This window comes from Aquila chrysaetos, chromosome 9 (genome assembly GCF_900496995.4).
Source record: "Aquila chrysaetos chrysaetos chromosome 9, bAquChr1.4, whole genome shotgun sequence".
Classification (NCBI taxonomy): domain Eukaryota; kingdom Metazoa; phylum Chordata; class Aves; order Accipitriformes; family Accipitridae; genus Aquila; species Aquila chrysaetos.
In genome coordinates, this window is record NC_044012.1 from 28481942 (window position 1) to 28503304 (window position 21363).

The window sequence follows — 21363 nt, forward strand, 5'->3', positions numbered from 1 at the left end:
GATTGAGGGACGCGGGGCGCGGTGGGAGCTGTAGTCCCAGGTGGCGGCAGGGGCGGTCTGCGGGGTATGAAGGCGGCGGCGCCGCGGCCGCAGCGGCCATGGGGCAGCACGGACCCCCGGGGCAGGAGGCCCCCGCCCCCCCCGGCAGCGGCAAAGCCCCGGCTCCCAAGGGAGCGTCGAGACAGACCCACTTTTGTCCGCGGCCTGGCGTAATCTCCGCGGACGGCAGCCAGAACCGCCGGGCTGGGGCGGGCCGGCCGCGCAGCAGCCAAATCCCAGTCAGGTGAGGAGCTCAGTCCGCAGCTTTTCGCCCGCTATCTGGGCTGTAGCTGTGGGGAAGCAGCGAGCTAGTGGTGCGGCGGTGAGCTGTCGGGAGGTATGACACCAAAGCACAAGGTAATCGCCCTGCCGTTTTCTTTAGTAGCTGAAAGCTGCAGCTAGCAGGTGACTAACGGGGTATGTTTTCTGCTCTGACTTAAATGAAGAAAGTGCATGTGCTGTGGTGTTAAGCATGGGAAAGCTCTCTGTAGCTACTGTAAGGCTTTATGAAAGTTGGATGTTTCTGTCATAAAGAAGTGAACCATTGAGAAGAATCCCAATGGCTAGAGATGGAAGGCAAAAATCTGTGTTTTAATACAATAATAACTTCATTTCTTTGGCACCTTTTATTCCTGTAGTGTAGTTTACTAAATTTTGCAAAGGAAATCAAATTCAGCCCATGCTAAGAATGGAGTACCAGCCCCTGCTGAGAGGGTCTAGCACACGCAGCAAGGTAAGCAGAACCGTCTTGGCCTCTGAAGATGGATCCCGCAGAGAGTTTGTAGCTTTAACAATGATGCACAAAGGTGAAATTCTCTGATTGTTTCATGTTTACTTTTAAATAAAAAGATATTAGATGATCAGGCTTGTAAAGTTTTGTGTTTTCCTTAGATGCCTAGCCATGTTATAAAATGGAAGCTGTAAAAGCACGTTTTCTGATTCCCCCTTCCCCCCCCCCCCCCCCCTTGAATGTAAATTGAATTTTGTTTGGGGCATGTTTCTGAAATGAGGTGAAAATGCTTATAAACTGTCAGGAGTTAAGTAGCTTACAGAACAGATAAGGCTGTTGTCCATGCTCTAAGAAATCGGGGCCCAAACTTCAATGTGACACAACATGTTAGTGTAATGAGCAGACTGATTTGGGCAGGAAGAAGAACACAGCTGACGTAACAAAACGTAAGTTATGTGATGTATGTTAATGATTCTGGGGTTTTGTTTGTTTGTTTTCTGTCTCTTCTAGATTCTAGGTTGTACCCATGAGACACACAAAATACGTTGACAGTATTTGGTTAATAGAAAGGTCTGAGTGTGTAGTGCCTATATTTACCACCTATAGGTTTTTTTTTTCTACTGTAAAGAGCTGCAGCTCTTATTTATTACTCTTAATTCATTACTTTGGTTGTCATTCAGAGAAACGCTTTTTATTTGCAGGAAACCATAAGGAGGTATGTCACGGTTTAACCCCAGTCAGCAACTAAGCACCACGCAGGCGCTCATTCACTTCCCCCCCACCCAGTGGGATGGGGGAGAAAATTGGGAAAAGAAGTAAAACTCGTGGGTTGAGATAAGAATGGTTAAATAGAACAGAACAGAAGAAAATAATAATGATAATGATAACACTAATAAAATTACAATAGTAATAATAAAAGGATTAGAATATACAAGTGATGCACGATGCAATTGCTCACCACCCGCCAATCAATGCCCAGTTAGTCCGTAAGTGGCAATCCCCCTGCCCCCACTCCCCCCAGTTTATATAGTAGATGTGACATCACATGGTATGGAATACCCTGTTGGCCAGTTTGGGTCAGCTGCCTTGGCCATGTCCCCTCCCAACTTCTTGTGCCCCTCCAGCTTTCTCGCTGGCTGGGCATCAGAAGCTGAAAAATCCTTGACTTTAGACTAAATATTACTTAGCAACAACTGAAAACATCAGTGTTATCAACATTCTTTTCATACCTAACTCAAAAACATATCACTGTACCAGCTACTAGGAAGACAATTAACTCTATCCCAGCTGAAACCAGGACAAGGTATTAACTGGATTTTACTTTAATAAGATCAGTTTCAATTTCTTCTGAATTTCAGTCCTGAATGAAGGAAGTTTTGATGGATTATCTTCAGGAGAGACACAGCTCTTTCAGAATACAGTATAGCATCTGGAATAACTCAACATTACTGGGAACTGGACCAAGAATGAGAATGATGATGAACTAGTCTACATACCTTACAATGAGAAATTCAGGGAGCACAAGCTGATAAAAACAAATTATGTATAGTCTTTATGAAGGAAGAGGAAATTTGATCACAGAAGTGCCTTTAATATAGGAGACATTGTTGTGGCTAGCTGACGTTAGACAAAAAGATAATATGAGATGAAATTAGGACTTAATTTTTGATGAAAGGGTTGCTAAACATTTGAACTGGATGTTATTTTTAGTACTATCGTAGTCAATAAAAAGTAGAGTCAAGAAGCATCACATCAGAAAGCCAGACAATGTATAAACCTCTAGAGGTCTTCTCTGACACAGAGGCTTCATCCAAAGTATAATGTTTTATGACAAATTAGATTCCCTTGAGATTAGAATGTAACACAATAGTGGTTTCTGTTGACCTTAAAACCTATGAGTCTGTGAATCTATTAATTTTAGTTCCTAAATACTGATTTAGGAATGTAACTAGGTAATCAATATTGAAAAATTAAAAAATACATGCTAATAAACTTTAGATTGAATAATATTATCAGTGAACAATATGTTGTGATTTAAGATACTAAGGTTTAGCACCTGCTAACTTGCAGACATCCAGTAATCAACTTAGGGACTTGCTGAGGGAAATAAAATATTGTTATTTCTTACATCTCAGTTGAAATGTGAGTCATAGAAATTGGGATTTGGTTAATTCTTGTATTGAGTCATTGTGCCTCTAACACCAAACATAAACAGTCGTAACATTCTTTCATAAGTAATAGACACCGTGAGCAGCGTGGTTTGTGCAAAATGCATTTACACTGTTTGGTAAATAATGCTGTCAGCAGTGCAATGGTTGTGTTGCCTACGCTTAATCTGTGTACTTGTAATTGTTGCATCTCTAAAAGACGTTAGTGATCATAGCCAAAGTCATCATGAAATGTTTCTCCTGTTGCAGGTGTTTGAGAGTTTATTTAGTTTTCTAAACAAATACTTTAACTGTTCAAAACTAAATACATGATATATTTCAGCATGATTTTCTCCTAGATATTATATGCATGTAGGTTCAAGGCCCTATCTCTTTTCATGCACGTTACTCTCTTCTGTTCTCTAGTTCCCCAGCTGGACCTTGTTTCTGGCTGTTTGTGCTGTTGGAATTGGAGGGACCTTTCAGTATGGGTATAATGTTTCCATTATCAATGCACCCACCCAGGTAAAATACTGTCTCATACACAGGGTTGTTTTACAGTGATGGAGGCATCCTGTCTTAACTGGCCGAGGGGCCAAATGCACTTTTACTGCAATCGCAGCAGGAGCCAAAGCAGGCTTCCTCTTGTATGAGGGATTCTTGTTGACTTTCAGAATGGTTTCATGTGAATTTGTTTGTGAGTACCTCCCATCAGAGGTATTCTGTGTCAGATAAAAGTGCCAAATATGCCACATAAATATCTCTGTTAAAGTCTGTTTTAGAAGGGTTAACTGGATGAATAAGTAACATCCTCCAGTTACAACTTTGACTAAAATAGCCCAGAACATTAAGAATAGAATAGAAAGAATAGAATAGAACATAACAATTTCAGTTGGAAGGGACCTACAAGGATCATCTAGTCCAACTGCCTGACCACTTCATGGCTGACCAAAAGTTATAGCACGTTATTAAGGGCATTGTCTAAATGCCTCTTAAACACTGACAGGCGTGGGGCATTGACCACCTCTAGGAAGCCTGTCCCAGGGTTTGATCAACCTTACTGTAAAATGTCACCACTGTTTCTCCTAATGTCAAGTTTAACCCTCCCCTGACACAGCTTTGAACCATTCCCATGTGTCCTATTGCTGGCTAATACGGAGAAAGGATAGTTACAGTTGTCCATCACAAGGCTGATGAGAAAGATCTTCTTAGTCAAAAAGTTGCATCTGTAGTGTCTGAGTATCTCGTAGGTGTTTTCACCTACTTGTTACTTTTGCTTCCATTGCCATGGCCTTGAGGATTTTGCATATTTTGTGGATGACTCAAGAGCATCTGAGCAAATGGTCTTGTGAAAGTGATGGGTATAATTTTCTGCTGTCAGCTGATTTATTTTCTTGTGAAACTTTGAAGACTGAATTTGTTACCACATGGTATGCTTTTTACAAAGGTTAGAATAAGCTGTTTGTGAAAGAACATGTAATATGCTAGAAATGGAGAGTCCAGGAAGTTTGTTCTTCTGTTAGTCTTTCTTTGTTGGCCAAGAACAGAAGCCTCTGATTACATATGCATGTCAGTTCTAGAGTTTCTAAAGACAAATTTTAGGAAACCAAGCATGTAGAATAAGAGTTTAAAAGTTCTGACACATGAATACTGTAAGAAAGGCGGAGGAATATTAGAGTTGCAGAAAGGGATTTTACTATGAATTGTTGGATTACGCTAAGGCAGGAAGATTTAAATCAAGTGTCAGAATGAGTCTCCTGATAGTAAAATTTTTTAGGTTATGCGAGACCTCTGTGCTCTGAGATGTTCCTAAAAAACAGCAGGACCTACCTATTCACCCTGTCCTCCCCCTTCATTCAGAAGGATCTCAAAGCTCTTTTGTAGCAGTATATGGAAATGTTATGTTTCTCCTCTAGTGGAATACAGCCTCTCCTGAGGTAGACTACAAAAGCAAAGCTAATGAGCAGTCTTTGAGATGTATGGAGAGTAGGAAATGGTATTATGGTCAAGGAAGATTCTGCTAGTCATGGTTGTTTTTAATATAATACAACTAAGATTATATTTTTTTGTTAGCTCCCAGAATTGGTTTTCAGGATTGAGGTGCAAGTTATTTGTAGTGCTATGCTGTAGGGCTACACGTAATGCTACACATTCATTACTGTTTTCTACTGCAGCATATACACAAGTTCTTAAATGAAACCTGGACTAGTCGTTATCACAAGGAACTAAATCCAGAGTTGCTGACTTTTCTTTGGTCTGTCATTGCTTCTATATTTTCGCTTGGAGGCCTGTGTGGAGCCCTTATTGGAGGCAGCATGGCAATTCGTCTAGGCAGGTGAGTTACAGCAGCAGGCATGTAGCAGCACGTTTTCTTTTCCCGCTTTCTTACTGGATTATAAAGTAAATAAATGGGAAAAGAGTGGGAGAAAATGTACCTTAGGTGACTGTAAATGTTTTTCACTTCAAAGCAGAGTTTTCTGGTAGAATTTTCCAGTTTGTTTGAATGTGACTTTAAAAGATGAGCCCTGAATTATAGCCTTCCAGTCTAGTCTTCCCATTACATTTATTGAAATCTAAGTGGGAGTATGCACATACTGTATGGTAGGAAACACAGGTCCCCCATACGCATTTGCAGCCTTCATGCCAGTAACGACATGCTGTGTAATTCGTAACATTTCACGTGTGTTCTGTATGGAAATAGCATAAATGAACAAAACCCTTCTCCTGCCTTGTCAGGCATTTCTGTCATGTTTATGCATTATCCTTATGTTTACTCATATTTTAAAAAAGTCTAAATAGTTGTATCAGATATCTGGGTTTCCAGTGAGTAGCACATTTCTTCAGTATAAAGCCCATTTTTTTCCCTATTACCAGAAAGGAAATCTTTTTAAAAAACATGTTATTGCAGATTTCCTTAATGTTTTGTTTTGGTTTTTTTTCCTCCTCTTCAGGAAAGGAGCTCTTTTGATGAATAATATTATAGCAATACTGGCCTCCATTTTAATGGGGATCAGTTTTCCTACAGGATTGTTTGAGTTACTGATTGCTGGAAGGTTTTTGATTGGCATAAATTCAGGTGAATGATTTCCTATTCCTACTTTCAATAAACTATGGTGAATGATAAATTATTGTTACTGCTGATTCTGTAGCTATTATGATATGTGTTTGTAGGCTGCTTTGTGATGATATGATGACAAAAATGTTCTGTAGTCTAACTTGGAATCTGAAGGCAGCTAAATTAATAGGAGATAGTAACTAGGTCCGATTTCCTACTTGTTTTGGTTCAGTAACTCTCGTCAAAGCAAGGTCTATTAACAGGAAAATGTTTTTCCATTTACTTGCAGGTATTGGGATCTGTGTGCAGCCTCTGTATATTGGAGAGGTTGCCCCAAAACATCTTAGAGGTGGCATGGCCATGGGGAGTTCCATCTTTCTGACTGGAGGGATTCTGACAGGACAAATAATTGGTTTGAGGTTAGAAATGCATTTTTTTTTCCTGCCTTGTGTTACTCGCACGTACAGAATTCCAATTCCCTGCAGCTCTCTGCAAAACATTCATTGTGGCCATTGTAGCATTAGTGAATCAACTTCGTACAAAAGGTCTACCTGTAAGAAGAAAACCCTGCTTTTGCCACCTTATTCCTACAACTGCAAACCATCTGTGCTATCTCCCCAGGGGAGTATTCTCAGTTTCGATGGGTTAGCCAGAACAGCATTAGTAAAACAGGTACATTTATGCTAAGTTCATATTTTCTGCCAGTTTCTTGCTGGAGACAGTGGACATTCATAAGACAGGACTTGAGAGCAAAGGACTCATAACTTCTGTATTGTAGCACTACTGATGGTTTTGTACCTTGTGAGATCAGATGAAGTTGCTAGGGACTTTATCCAGTTGGAGCTTAAAAAGTTCCAAGAACAGAGCCTGCACAACCTCAAGATGAAAAGCTGCTTTCATTAAGTCTGCTAGAAACTTTCCACTGCCCTAAGAGCAACTGCTAGTACCCTGAGTAACAGCACATTACCTGTTTTTAGTCTGTCCCTCTACCAAAAGCACTGAGACTTCTCTTTTTCCTTATTATTAGCTTCTGAATTAACTGATTTTGCTAGATACTTCAGGTGTGAAGTGCTACAAAGTAAGTAGAATATAAACTTCAGACTGCATAATCTAGGGTCAGTATTTAAAATGTGATACACTTTGTATTTTAAGAAGTTTACATTGCCCACAACACATCATCCTGCTGATTCTAACTATACCAATTTTAATGATTCCTTTCTATGTAATACACCTTCTCATTAGATCAACTTTGAATGGGAGGTGGGATCAGGTGATCTTGAGTTCCTTTCTATCCTAAATTATTGTATGATTCTCAAAAGCAAATACTGCTGCGGACCTTAAGGTGAAGTATGTATGCTTTTACTTTCCTGCATTGCTAGGAAATACTGCTTTGGCAAACCTGAAAATAATGCTTAGGACCAACACAGCAATAAGCAGCAGTAAAATAGTGTTGCTTATCTCTTCCTGAGTGAAACCTGATTTCAGAGTGACCAGAAAATATTTTCCTAACCTCTTTCTGCTGACGTTTGCAAGATGTAGGTAACTGGTTACAAGGGAACTTTTCTCAAAGGACAAACATCTTGCTCCCAAAAGTCTTCTGAATAGTCACAAGTAGCTAATTACTTGGGGGTTTTTTCCTTCTTTTTCCACACCTCTCCCAGGGAATTACTAGGTGGAGAAACGTACTGGCCTCTGTTGCTATCCAGCAGCTGTTTCCCAGCATTTGCCCAACTTCTATTCCTGCCATGGTTTCCTGAAAGTCCCAGATATCTTCTTATTGACAGAGGTGATGAGCTGAGCTGTGCCAAAGGTAATTTACAGCATTTTCATACTTCCTCTGTGTCTTCAGAACGGTACAATGAATATATTGGGTTCCAGATTCTCCTTTTATCAAAATGACATAGTTACATCGCCTAGTGCTTTTTGGCCCATGTTTTTCCTCCGGTAAGCTTATATGGAAAAAGGGATTGTGGAACTCAGGAGTCTATGACGGATTGTGAACAAAACTTTATTATCTTGTTTCAAATATATGTTCGTGTTTTGTTACTCTTTAGTGAAATCTCTAAAGATTTTATAATTTTTCTCTTGGATGAAGTAACGTACCTGAACTACATAACCTTTCACTGGATTGTTCATTTCTCAGGTCATGTCACAGATTAAGTATCAGTTATGTCGGTGTGGTCGGTTGACCCTGGCTGGACGCCAGGTGCCCACCAAAGCCGTTCTATCACTCCCCCTCCTCAGCTGGACAGGGGAGAGAAAATATAACAAAGAGCTTGTGGGTTGAGATAAGGACAGGAGAGATCACTCACCAATTACCGTCATGGTCAAAACAGACTCAGCTTGGGGAAAATTAACTCAATTTATTACAAATCAACCAGAGTAGGATAATGAGAAATAAAACCAAATCTCAGAACACCTTCTCTCCACCCCTCCCTTCTTCCCGGGCACAGCTTCACTCCCAGATTCTCTACCAACCCCCCCAGCGGCACAGGGGGACGGGGAATGGGGTTTATGGTCAGTTCATCACACGTTATTTTCTGCTGCTTCATCCTCCTCAGGGGGAGGACTCATCACACTGTTCCCCTGCTCCAGCGTGGGGTCCCTCCCACGGGAGACAGTCCTCCACAAACTTCTCCAACATGGGTCCTTCCCACGGGCTGCAGTTCTTCACGAACTGCTCCAGCATGGGTCCTTTCCACGGCGTGCAGTCCTTCAGGAGCACACTGCTCCAGCGTGGGTCCCCCACGGGGTCACAAGTCCTGCCAGCAAACCTGCTCCGTGGGCTCTTCTCTCCACAGATCCACAGGTCCTGCCAGGAGCCTGCTCCAGCGCGGGCTTCCCACGGGGTCACAGCCTCCTTCAGGAACCCAGCTGCTCCAGTGTGGGGTCCTCCATGGGCTGCAGGTGGATATCTGCTCCACCGTGGACCTCCATGGACTGCAGGGGGACAGCCTGCCTCACCATGGTCTTCACCACAGGCTGCAGGGGAATCTCTGCTCTGGCACCTGGAGCATCTCCTCCCCCTCCTTCTTCACTGACCTTGGTGTCTGCAGGGTTGTTTCTCTTACATGTTCTCACTCCTCTCTCCGGCTGCCATTTTCCGTCTGTCCCAACTTTTTTTCCTTCTTAAAAATGTTATCACAGAGGCGTTAACCACTATCGCTGATTGGCTCGGGCTTGGCCAGTGATGGGTCCGTCTTCGAGCCGGCTGGTATTGGCTCTCTCTCTCGAACACAGGGGAAGCTTCCAGCAGCTTCTTACAGAAGCCACCCCTGTAACCCCCTCTGCTACCAAAACCTTGCCACACAAAGCCAATACATTCGGATATTTTCTTCCATTCAGTGATACTGTTGTACTTCTCCTGTAAGAAATAATCAAAAATAATATAATAAAATGGAGACAGCATAAGTAGCTGAAAAATTAGAGAGCTTTTTACTGAAAAAGAGGTGATATTAAAGTGATTAATTGGCTATTTGACCAGGAAGCTCCTTATCCTCCATTTTCTAAATATTTAGTTATCTTTTAAATACCTTTTTTCCCCTGTTATATCATGTGGGAGAACTATGACAGCTTAAACTTTTCACTTTATCTTTCAGAGATCTATGATTGTTCTCCTTTTATTCAAGCCCTACTCAAGAAATAACTGTAATGGATAGCTATGCAGTACTGCAGAAATGAGCAAGTGAAGCCCACACACTACAAGAAGAATTTGAAAGACAAAAATTCAGATTAGTTGTGATTTTCTTTATCCTGAAATTACACAGTTCTCTTTATATACTGCAAGAAGAAACTAAATATCACAAGAGAATTTTTTTCACCATAGAGTGCCAAAAGAAGACACTGAGGTAGCCATTTGTATCCTCATGTACCGTGGATGTGAGGTATTTTACTTCCCAGAGAGACCCGGTGGAATAATACTCCAAAGGGTAAAGTATTAGTCACTATAAGTAAGCAGGTCTGATTAATTCAGTTTGAAGGTCTGTTAAATAAATGTGAAAAGACCCTCTCTAAAATAATAACCAATTAATAAAATTGAGAGGACAGAAAAAAAATGCAGAGATCCCAATGTACAAATCTGGACAATAAAATACTTGGTCACATATTTTTCAGAAATGTGTTCAGTGTTTCTACTTCTACCAGGTATGGTGATTCTGATGTAGTTCACAGTGACATAAAATGACACTTGTGATCCCTGGATCTTCCATTTAAAATGCTAAATAAATGAGAGAAATGAACAAAGGAAGTTTACCTTGTTACCATTTGATAGTGTTGTATTTAATTCGGTTTTCATTGTATACATAAATAAAGGAAAAACATTTCTTCTTTTCTTCTGTTACTTGTTTTGAAGTGCTGTTGATGAGCATATGAATTTGTATCTGTCTAGAAAAGGTATTTATAGGTAGAATGGTATATCTTGTGGAAAGATCTTTATAAAGGAAGTTAAAGAGGCTTAATTCAGGGAAGCCTTTAGGCCAAGGTAAAATTTGTTAGGAATTACAAAAGAGGCAGGGTTCACAGAGAGAGGTGAAATCTTGTATTGTACTGGGTAATTAAAAAACAAACAGACAAAAAAGTTACATTTTTAGATAAAGCCATCTGTACCTGCAGGCCTGTCTCCTTCCCTCCTACCAAGTTTTTCAGCTGATCTAATAAAAATACCTCTCTCTCTGCTTACCTCACCCAAAAATGCTCATGGACCATCACAACTGCAAAAGCACAGTAACTGCAATTGACTTATAGAGTTAATTCTGTCTAATTTGGAAGCCATGGAAAAGATGATCATAATGTCCCTTTCAGATTATGATCTAGTTTGGGCTTCGTTAAATGTAATTTTTAAAATATAAGTGAAGCTTGCAATCTCTGTACCATATTCAAGTCTTCCCTCTCAATTTTTTTTTTCCTGAAATAACATAATCATGGATTGTTTTTTTTTTTCCCAAGAATTGTGGTTGCTCCTGAACTGACACTGAAGAGTGGCTAGAGCTTCAAGCTGGTTACGCTGTTAGTGATAACAATAGCATTGGAAAGTTTGCTTTCAGGATCATCAGAAGTTCTACTGTTGCCCTTAAGAAGACAAATTGTCACTTATGATATATTTAATCTTGAAGATTTTAGAGGAACTGATGTTATGTACTCTAGGTTTTAGGACCATTAGTAAAGGTTTTAGTTTTGCATCCAAATGATTTCTGATAATACTTGCCTTAGAAGAATTACTTACTATCATTACTCCAGCTCACTAAATGCATTCCACTGGCAAAAATAAAGACAGGGACCTAAGAAAAGACTTGATATCTGCCTAGAATTTAAGCAAAAGACTTCAAAGCGCTTAGAGTGTCCTTTAATGAAAAGACTATTCGGAGGTCTGTGGTTCAGATATAAACCACTTCAAAATATTTTGCTTGGTGAATATTTCAGAGTCAGATATTCCTCTAAAAAAAGCAAAGTAATGACACTCCAAATCTACCACAGCAAAAGATGTTGGAAAACCAGCAAGCAAAAAAAAAGTCACAAAGTAAATTACTTTTTTCCCAGCTTTCTAAAGCACAAAGTTTTCATATCCTAGCAAAAGCAAGGTAATTATGGAAAGAGATGATCTTCCAGAAGTTGTGGTTAATAGGTAAACATAAGAGAATTTATTTTCCTCTTTTTTTTAGCTTTGAAACGATTTCATGGTTCTTCAGAGTATCGAAGGGAGATGGAAGATATACAGCAGGAATGTTTTGCCTTAGACGGGGAGAAACCCAAGAAGCCCTGGCAATTATTCACTGATCGTGGTGTGAGATGGCAGCTCATTACTGTGATTGTGATGACTATGGGCCAACAGCTCAGTGGGATAAATGCCGTAAGATTTCATACATACTAACAGCTTAAATAATTATTTAATTTCCATCTGTTTTTCAACCTTTTATTAACACAAAGGATCCACATAGAGAAGCTTAGAGAAATGGGATCAGTGGGAAAGAGTATCTTTGTGTTATTTCTGTGTTTCTCTTTTTTTCAATTTTTTTTCATTTGTGTGTTTCTGGTATGTAAATTTCTTTAAAGAATTCTTGTGAAAAAGTAAATAAAAGTGGATCAGCTTATCCCATTGTGTCTGGTTTAAGAATGTGAAGTATTATATTCGGTAAGTTGAATAATTATATTTGCTTTTATGATAGCAATATATTTACCTAGACATGAATTTTAACAGATTCTTCTTGCTGTTTATGTCAAACTAATAACTCACAATAGAAAATAATTGAGCTGTATATTTAGTATGAACTTGACTTTGTTTCCAGCCAATGATTTAACTACTGGGAACACCCCATTTTTTTTTTTTTTCTGTTGTAGATTTATTTCTATGCAACTTACATTTTTGAACAAGCTGGGATCTCAGCAGAAAAAATCCCGTATGTGACACTTGGCACTGGAGCTTGTGAATGCCTCACAGCTCTCACCTGTGTAAGTAACAATTTATTCTATCTCCTAGCATAAAGAGTAATGATTCTTCTTCTTGAAGAACATTGGTAAATAGGAGATTAATATAGTAACAGAAAAATATGTCTTGTCCACAGGGTTTACTGATAGACTACGTGGGAAGAAGATACCTCATCATTGGGGGTTACCTCCTTATGACCCTTTGGAGCATTGTTTTAACGTTCTCTCTGACTTACCAGGTGTAAAGAAAAACTCATTTATATTGCATGATATGACTATAGTGATTGAAAATCTGTGACACTCAAACATGGCTGGAAGATAAGAGCTGCATAGGTTTAAACAGCCTCATAAAAAATGACAGCAATTGAAAGATTTGATCAATTCTGGAGCCATCTTTCCCTAAAATAAGAGAATGCTCTCAGCTAAGCTTTGATCATGTATTTGTCTTAAAGCTGTAGCTGCATTTAATGCTGACAAAACTAAGCAATGACAAAACTGCGTTTATTGTAGCTTTTCAAGTAATTTTAGGATAAAATACTATGTATCATATAGTGATGATATTAAGCATCAGAGTCCACTTCAGTCACTTAATTGTAAGCAAATGATCAAACAACAAATATTGTAAAGATGCTGAAATTCAAAAGACGCTTAAATCCCTTAAGTGTAAATTCACAAAAACTGTTGGGAACTCACTAGACATATTCACAGTGCCTTAAGTTTATCATGTGAAGACAACATCCTGCCTTGCTTTTTGATGTGGTATGAAGAGATGCATCGTAAGTTGTTCTGTATACCATATCAGCTCAAATAAGGCAACCCCACAAACCTCCTGAAATGAATGTTTAGAGGAAATGTATCTCTACATTTGCAGACCATACTATGCTAAATATTTATCATTACCTTTGGGTAATCCAAGCAAGATGATGCAGGTGTAGCTCCAACAGTGAGCAACTCAATTTAGTCAGTATTTGGTTGCCTGATAAATCCTTATTTGACAAAGGTAGGATTAAAGAGCTGCAATTCTTTCCTTATCAACACCATCAGTGTTTGGAGCTGGCTTTAAACAGGTGGATCACATGCAGTCATGTTGCAGGTCTGATGTTTGGAGGGACAGTAGGGTTAGAGGCTGCACAGATTGGCAAGCAGACCACAGAAGAGGCACCTACAGTAATTTCTGTGTGGTTGGAGTAAAGTAAGCTGCTAGGCCAGGCAAAAAGTTGAATGAGCCAGCCATTAGGCAGAGACCTAGGTTTAATTATTTTATTGTAACTTTTGTAAATTTCTTGCTTAGGTTTGCTTTTGAATAATGGGATTTCAAGCTTAGGTTTGGTCTTTCTAACGTACCTGGTTTCATATGTATATAGTAATCCTAATGTTTCTTTACTGCACTACTGAAATTTATGTATACGTAATAATGTGATGAGAAGTCTGTTCATGCTATGGAGGTGCTTGATGACAGATAACTCATGGGATCAGCATAAAATACCAAAATAAACACTGACAAAATGTTAAACTAGTAACAACATATAATTGTCATGTTCAATATTGGTGTAAATTTTTAGCCTCTGAGGATGAATGATAAATCTCGACAGAAGCACTAGACTCCATTTAGTAAAAATTATTAAATGAACAATATTTAATTTCTCTGAGGCAGTACTGTTAAATAAATTAGCTGTAAACAGCCATGAATGACTGTTCGTTGTAGTTGCAATAAAATAGGAAAAGGAAATGTAACTGTTAAGCCAAACTTTAAAACTGGATTGTGAAAATCTGAACTAAACCTTCTCATTCTCTTCCGTTCCAGGAACTATACTCATGGGTGCCTTATGTGAGCATGACATCTATATTTGCCTTCATCTTGAGTTTTGGGTTGGGACCAGGTATTAGAGCGATGAATGTTTTAAAATGGTGAAATGTGTGTCTGGGGCCGGGGCGGGGACATCAGCAGCTCTGCTGTGTAAGCCAGGTGGTAAGTATTTACTGTAAGGCTGCTGAGGCTCTGGCTAAGGAACACAAGTGAGCCCGTCTCATCAGAACAGTTTAGTCTCCCATAGCCTGAAACTGAGGCTCACCATGCATGTTTCTTTGGGCCAGCTACGCATGGCAGGGGTCTTAGTTCTGGCCTTCAGGTCAGTTGAGTCATACAAGAAGCAAGAAAAAGCCTGTCACGCTTTTAAAGGGGCCCTTGCTCCCTGAGCAGTGCTGCTGAAATAAGGCCACTTTACTACGTGGGCAGTAGATTAAAAAATGTGCTGTTAATAATATTTTTTTTTTTTTAATAGAATCAGATCAGCTAGTGGCATATTCAAAAGCAACACAATTTTTCTGGCATTGGAAATACCGCAAATGGACAGTTAGCATAATAACCTATTCTGTTTCTGAAACTCATTCCCCCAGGTGGCATAACAAATACCCTGACAGCTGAATTATTTATACAGTCTTCACGTCCTGCTGCCTACATGATAGGAGGGACTATTAGTTGGATTAGTTTCTTCACAATTGGAATGCTCTTTCCCTTTATAGTGGTAAGTATGCATAACACATTTTCCTAATTGCATCACCTCCCATTTAATCTTAGGTTCCATCAACTTGCTTTTTCTTACACAGTAACACTTAAACACAACCAAGTATAACTAGATTCAGTCCCTCTTAAAATGTTTTTTAGGTAACAACAAAAATAATAAAACATGATAAATGCAAATTAAAAGGAATGCATGGGGTTAATTTTCATGTTCAGATTAAAAAAAATGGAGAAGGTATCAAAACTAGAAAAACTTAAGCAGATACTGAGATTCAAATAACACATTCTTAATAGCACCTTGCACTTTTATATCAAAGTAAAGTAGAAGTAGTACCTAGTGCTAGTGGTTCACACCTTCTCCGAGAGCTCACTAAACTTCCATACAGAGGGTTCTGTGATCAGGAAGATTATTAGGAAAAACAATACAGGCTTTCATTTCTGGCTTTGTATTTTCAGTTTTAGCACTTTTGAGAGCAAAACATGCAGGAACAGCATGCAGCAGGCTATCTTGCTTTGACAGTCCTCTGCTTCTCTTAAAAAAAATTTTTTTTTTTAATGTATAGCATTGAAAAATATTAACAAACATTCAGAGAAAGATAAACCACATAATCTTGAAGTATGAGGCAGCTAAGTAGCAAATGCTGACTTTTCATTACATTGTGACTTGTTCAGCATGTGTTTAAAAGGTTTATCTTTTTTTTTTTTTTAATAAAAAGACTACCGAGTGTATTGCACAGCATTTGGTAGTCTTTTATCTAGAAAAAAAAATAATTAAAAAGTTCCATGTAAAGTAAGGCTAGGTTAAACATCTTTTTATTAAAAATATCTGAGCAGCAATGTTAGGTATGAATGGAAGCAAGAAGCTTTTTATTTTCCAAAACCCGCTGTTATACTTGAAATATGTTGCAATGAAATAAATTTTATTTTCAGAATGGACTGAAGCAGTATTGTTTTCTGGTGTTCTTATTGGAGTGCTCCTTAGTTGCTGCTTTCATCTTCCTCATAATTCCTGAGACAAAAAACAAATCTTTTCTGGAAATCAAAAAGGAATTTCACAAGCTTAATTTTGGAAGAAATACCAAAAAAAAGGAAACAGAGCTTTATGAAAGAAGACAACTCCATGATGAATTTTAAAATTTGTGTAATTTCACAGCTGTAACAGAACTTTAATAAGAATTACAAACAGCATCTTCTAAATTAGCAGTGTAATACCATGAACAAGTAGCTTATTAAATCCTCCTGTATATTTGGAGGAAGTTTAAAGGCAGGTTAATCTTTCTGAAATGCTGTTAAAACATATATTGCTGAAATGCTATTAACAACATATTATATTATACATAGGAGATGATGTTTAACTACAACTTGATATTGTAGGGACACGGAAATGCCAGGAGAGGGTGTTCAGTGAATTCCTCCCCCCCCAGCAGATTTCTTCAGATAATTCAGTAGCTTTTCCTACATTTCTAAGCCCCTTCTTCAGATTCAGCTAATCAAGCATATGTTAATGCTTTACGGAATAAAATATTCTGAGGCATTAAAACCCAAACAAGAACTGACCTGCTGAGAAACTGATATTTGAAATATTCTAGTTCATATATAAATTGGGGTATTTAGTTGCTGTTTTTCACTTAAGTAACTTCTTTGAAAGATTTAAGGACATTCCTCATCTAGTCCTACTACTGTAACTGTACAAAGACAGGAGAGCACCTATCTGAATTACTGTTATACCTATCTGAATTACTGTTATTTGTAATAAAGTATATTAGAAAGACTTGTTTCCAGCACTAATAAAAGAGTTTCTGGAGTTTGAGTTTATTTTTTTGCCCTAACCTAGCATCTTAACATTTTAAACTGTGCAACAGGGTCAAACCTCTTCTAGTTTTGAAGGTCAGTTCTTGGCAGATTGAGATCAACATCACAAAAAGCACTAAGTAGCAGAGAGGACAGATGACAGGAATTAAATACTTTTCACATGTAAAGACTTTTCAAGATGGTCTGATAGAACACACATAAGGAGACTAGAGAGAGCTTGAAGGACCTATTGAATGAGCTTTCTGCTTAATCTCCAACATTTCATCCAGGACTCTTTCTCAACTTAAAATAAATTCTCCATACTTTAGTAGTCAAAAAGTAAGAAATCTTAATTACATATGGTGTTTGTGTGCCTCTCTGATACTCATTTCCATACCTGTAACTGCTAGGACAGTAGTCCTACCTTACATTATTACATCTTTTCCTGGCTGTAAGCATTTCTTGATTCCATCTGTTAACTTAGTAAGTGCCACAGTAAGCACTGGATTTCTTTTACCTTTATCTTCCTTCCCTCGGAATTAAAGCTTTTAGTGAAAACGGAAGCAAACACCATTTTTCTGATTTTGGTAACTAAATCAGCTGTTTAATTGAAAATAACATTAACTCTTAACAGTAAAGGAGGCAGTATCAGGAAGGGATCTTCTTGTTCTTTAGTTTATCCTCTAAGTTTGCAAAATATTTCATTTTCGCTAGAAGCTTCTTAGCTTCTTGAAGATCATCTGAAATAATGAAATAAAACATTATTAGTTTATAGAAGGCAGGCTGAATTTTCATTTTCAAAATGAATCTCAAAATTTCAATTACAGCACCTGTTCCAGTACTGAGAGCTGCAAGTTGTAAGGACCCATACACAAATAAAACCCTTTGCCTATTATTTTAATCTCAGATGGTTTTGGAACACCTCAGCTGTAAAAACGTACAATTTAGAAAAGAAACGTGACATGAATATCCTTTAATTACTTTTCTGTAAAGTGGCTATAGTATTGATGTAGCCACTGGGGAATTTTAAGTATATAGACAAGACAAACTTTTTTTTTTTAATGTATGTAATTATGCCAACTGCCATCACTGAAAAATGCAGAAGATTTGTAGGACACTGGTATGGATAGTGTCAATTCCAAAACTGAAACAACTGGAGGGGAAAGGTGGTTTATCACCTACTGACAAGGATAGATGCAACACAATCCTTAACTCTCATAGTACAAAGAGTGACAGATTATAAGGTTATAATTTTTCACATGCAGGCCTAGCCAGCACTACTTTGCATTTGATGTTTTACAATTACAATGCACTACTACAGAAACCTAACAACAAAAGCATTACAAGACCCAGGAGAGAAACGTAAAGGTTTCTCCCCAGAGGAAGGAAGCTAGTCTGGAATGGTTCAAGCTCCTGCCTATCAATTGGTTGGGGAATAAAGTTATGCTAATTATTGCACAGGAAGTCCCTAAAACCTTAGGCTAAATGGGGCATCAGGTCTTTTCTTGCCATACAGCTTCAGTGGTAAGCAGCAGAATTGTCCCTGTCTTGACTTGCACTGCAAAGAACAGCACCCATCACTCTGTTGACAGCTTCAAGACTGCAGAGAAAGATCTCCCAAATTCAAATTTGAAATGTCAGAATAGGTAGTAAGTTTGATGAAGAAAAGAGTCTGTTCTTCCCAGTATTCTGGGAAACAAACAAATTAAAAATTTCTTAGCATCTGCATTCCCACTTGAAGTGATCATTTTGATGCAAATTGAATTAACTGGAACTTCTTTATGGATTTTTTTTTTTTTTTTTTAAATTTAATGTGAGGCCCTGAATTTCCTGAATCAGCAGAAAGGTCAGCTCAGAAATATTTATTCTAAATACCAAACAAAGAAAACTACTTGATGCAGTATTTCTGTTCTGTACTTCAGGAAATACTTGCCAGTAAGAGAACGTGCGTTTTTTAAGCATTTATAACTGGTATGTATGGCAGCTAAATACTTAATAGAAATAGCTACCTCTTTCAAAAGCTGCAGTCACCTCTTTGGTCAGTTCTTCTTGTTTAACTGCAAAACAAATTATTTAATTCACTTTTTGTTACATACTTAGTATATTTAATACCACTGCGTTCTGATTGTGGTGGAAAACTTAATTACTAGTCTCACAGTCTTTTGGGAGCTAAGAGAGCTGTTTGTCAAATTGCTGTCAATTTTTTTTTTAAACTGTAATTTCAAACAGATATATTTCTTTGTTTAAACAGGTTGACAGACAGCAATTCCAATGCAATTCAATGGTCACTAACTTCCCAGAAATCTACCTTACTTTTGGTGTATCAGTTTACCCTGCTACACTTAATTTTCTTATTCTTAGTTTTTATTCTAGTTACTCTAATTGCTTTTGGCACACTACTGTTACTGCAAAGAATTAAATATACCAATGAACTCAATGTTTTGGGTATCACCAACAATATAAATAAGAAAGTTGCTTGTATAAGGATAATAATCACTTAATATAATGGTTGCTAAGTTGAAGAAGGTGAAAGAAATACAATGTCCATATAAATGAAATTACTTAATGTGGTCAGTCAAGCATTTTATTAAACTTTATTTTGAGTGGTTCTTTCTTTTAGGACAGTCCACTTGCCCTGATCTGCTGAAGGTTGAATAAGTGCCTTTTTATAGTCAATATATATACACCTATTTTGCCATCAGAACAGGTACTGTTATACAGACATTCTCAAGCCAGATTTGAAGTTTAGGTGGCATGAACTGGTAAAGACAACATTTTGGGGGGGGGAGCTCTTGCGGTGAGTCAACTCAAGACTAATACAGGTTAGAGATAATAAGAGAAATACATTGAAGAAGTTAACTCTTCAGAAAGGCTCTCACATTACACAAGGTACAGTAAATTAGTTCTGTACAAACCCCTCAAATCATAACCTACCTTTAATTAAAGTTTCAATTTCTTCAAGGATATCCTCATTTTTAGGTTCTGCTAATTTCTCATTAATTTCCATGATTTCCATGAGAAACGCTGAGTCTGCATCACAGTCTGTCTCTTGTGCCGGCTCTACTCCATTCAGCTCCAGCTGGTGAAGAAAACAGGAATTTGGAAATGCACATTCTTGCATCTATTTCAATGTGAATTATTTTCTTGAATATTAAGTCTTTTAGTAGGGCTCACTCAGATTCGTATCTGGTAAAGTTCTGGTTTATTCCATGAAATGTGCATAAACAGAGTCAGTTTTAAAATTAACTCCATAGGTAGACCATAAAAATCAGCAGTTAACCAAAGCAAAAAAATGTAACAAAGGCTGCCAAGGGCCAGACTGAAATGTCAAAGAACAGCCGTGGCCAAACACCATGTGTGACGCAGGAAACAAATCAGTGTAACATGAACATCAAATGAGATGGTAATAATCAGTAAAATGTTAAAGAAAATAGTGGAAAAGCTAATTAGTTTTCAGACAAGCTTGGTCTTGGTCTCCCTTCAATCCCTGGTAATCCTCTTCTTCAGAGGAACACAAATTAGCACATTAATGATGGAGTCAAAGGTCTGACTGATTACGTTACCACCAGCAGCCCCAGCCACCTATGGTTAGTGACAGCAGTATTGATGAAATAGGTAGCGGACACCTTACCAGATAGAGGCCACGGCTCAAAGGGTTCAGGAGGGTTTGGTAGGCCTTATTAATCAAGGAGGAGTGTTGCTGAGAGTAGTGCTGTTCTTTCTGCGAATGGATCACAAATAATAGCAACAAGTTAATGACAGGTAACAAAATACATTACGCTTTGTTACCTGCAGAGAAATAGTGTTCCCACAACAATACAGGCGTGTAAAACGGAAAGCTGATTTTCAACAGAGATAGGAAGAGCAGGGAGAGGGGCTATCCGCACTGCCGAACTTTGCCATCTCACGCAGCTAGGTTTTCGAGACCCACCGCAGCAGCCCCGTACGTCACCCTCTGCCACAGATCTGTGCGCAGCGGGATCTTCCGAGCACCAGGCCACAAACACCGGCGAGTCCCTATAATCCCAAGAGAGGAGGGCGAGGGGGGACCCGGCGCGCTGCTTCGCAGGGCCGCCGGCGCGAAGGGCGGCACGGCCTAACGCGAACGGCGGCTTCCTCCCGCGCGGAGCCCTGCCGCCCCGCCGGCTGCGGCGGGGGAGGCGGCGAGGCCCGTCCACCCCGCCCGGGAAACCGCGCAAGCCGCGCCGGGGGCAGAGCTGGCGCCCCCGCCCCGGCGCTCACCGGCGGCCTCCGGCCGAAGCGATCGGGGTGAAGAGCGCGCTGCAGGCTCCGGAACCGCCGCTGCAGCTGCTGCGCGTCGACGCGGAAGGAGCGGTCACTGCGGGCGACAGAAGGCGGCGTAAGGCCCGCGGCCGGCCGAGCCCGCGGCCGCCCCGCCGGCACTCACCAGTCCATCAGGCGGAAGAGGTCAGGCCGAGGCCCCGGCGGCTGCAGCGCCCGGCAGCCGGGGCAGAAGTGAGGCAGCCCCTCGGCGCCGGGGAGGCGGCTGCCGCAGCTCCAGCACCGCGGGGCCGGGGCGGAGCCCGGCCCGAGGCAGCGAGGTCGCGGGGCCCCCTCGGGAACGCGGAGCGCCCATCGCGCGCCGCCGAAACGCCACCTCAGCGCCGCCTGCATCCTCCTGGACTACAGCTCCCAGTAA

The 21363-nt window shown here is 39.6% G+C and overlaps 2 protein-coding genes across 7 annotated transcripts; one reads left to right on the top strand and one right to left on the bottom strand.

Annotated features, from left to right (window-relative positions):
• Nucleotides 1–40: 40 nt before the first annotated feature.
• Nucleotides 41–16292, top strand: LOC115346210 (solute carrier family 2, facilitated glucose transporter member 11-like). Of its 6 annotated transcripts, none has more exons than XM_030026011.2 (13): nucleotides 41–396; nucleotides 678–772; nucleotides 3343–3441; nucleotides 5091–5251; nucleotides 5868–5992; nucleotides 6261–6390; nucleotides 7633–7781; nucleotides 11629–11816; nucleotides 12305–12415; nucleotides 12529–12630; nucleotides 14196–14271; nucleotides 14789–14916; nucleotides 15843–16292. In XM_030026011.2, exons 2-13 carry the CDS (start codon nucleotides 719–721, stop codon nucleotides 16044–16046), a joined length of 1527 nt encoding a protein of 508 aa, XP_029881871.1. In that variant the 5' UTR covers nucleotides 41–396; nucleotides 678–718; the 3' UTR covers nucleotides 16047–16292. The 6 variants fall into 6 exon arrangements, with proteins under 6 accessions (XP_029881871.1, XP_040982242.1, XP_029881873.1 ...); XM_030026012.2 differs by having other exon boundaries at nucleotides 186–283; XM_041126308.1 differs by having other exon boundaries at nucleotides 41–772.
• HSCB (HscB mitochondrial iron-sulfur cluster cochaperone) lies at nucleotides 16037–21359 on the bottom strand. The gene is made up of 6 exons (XM_030026031.2): nucleotides 21112–21359; nucleotides 20946–21042; nucleotides 20335–20424; nucleotides 19638–19782; nucleotides 18713–18760; nucleotides 16037–17443 (listed from the first exon to the last, which is right to left on the bottom strand). Exons 1-6 carry the CDS (start codon nucleotides 21336–21338, stop codon nucleotides 17352–17354), a joined length of 699 nt encoding a protein of 232 aa, XP_029881891.1. The 5' UTR covers nucleotides 21339–21359; the 3' UTR covers nucleotides 16037–17351.
• Nucleotides 21360–21363: the final 4 nt, after the last annotated feature.

Bases quoted from the DNA above. Each gene is read 5' to 3' on its own strand.
- LOC115346210 (XM_041126308.1), top strand. From the start codon at position 719: ATGCTAAGAATGGAGTACCAGCCCCTGCTGAGAGGGTCTAGCACACGC. The intron at 3,442-5,090 runs GTAAAATACTGT...TTTCTACTGCAG, and splicing joins TTATCAATGCACCCACCCAG to CATATACACAAGTTCTTAAA. The intron at 5,993-6,260 runs GTGAATGATTTC...ATTTACTTGCAG, and splicing joins TTTGATTGGCATAAATTCAG to GTATTGGGATCTGTGTGCAG.
- HSCB (XM_030026031.2), bottom strand. From the start codon at position 21,338: ATGCAGGCGGCGCTGAGGTGGCGTTTCGGCGGCGCGCGATGGGCGCTC. The intron at 18,761-19,637 runs GTAGGTTATGAT...TTTGTTTTGCAG, and splicing joins AATTGAAACTTTAATTAAAG to TTAAACAAGAAGAACTGACC. The intron at 17,444-18,712 runs GTAGCTATTTCT...TCATTATTTCAG, and splicing joins GACTGCAGCTTTTGAAAGAG to ATGATCTTCAAGAAGCTAAG.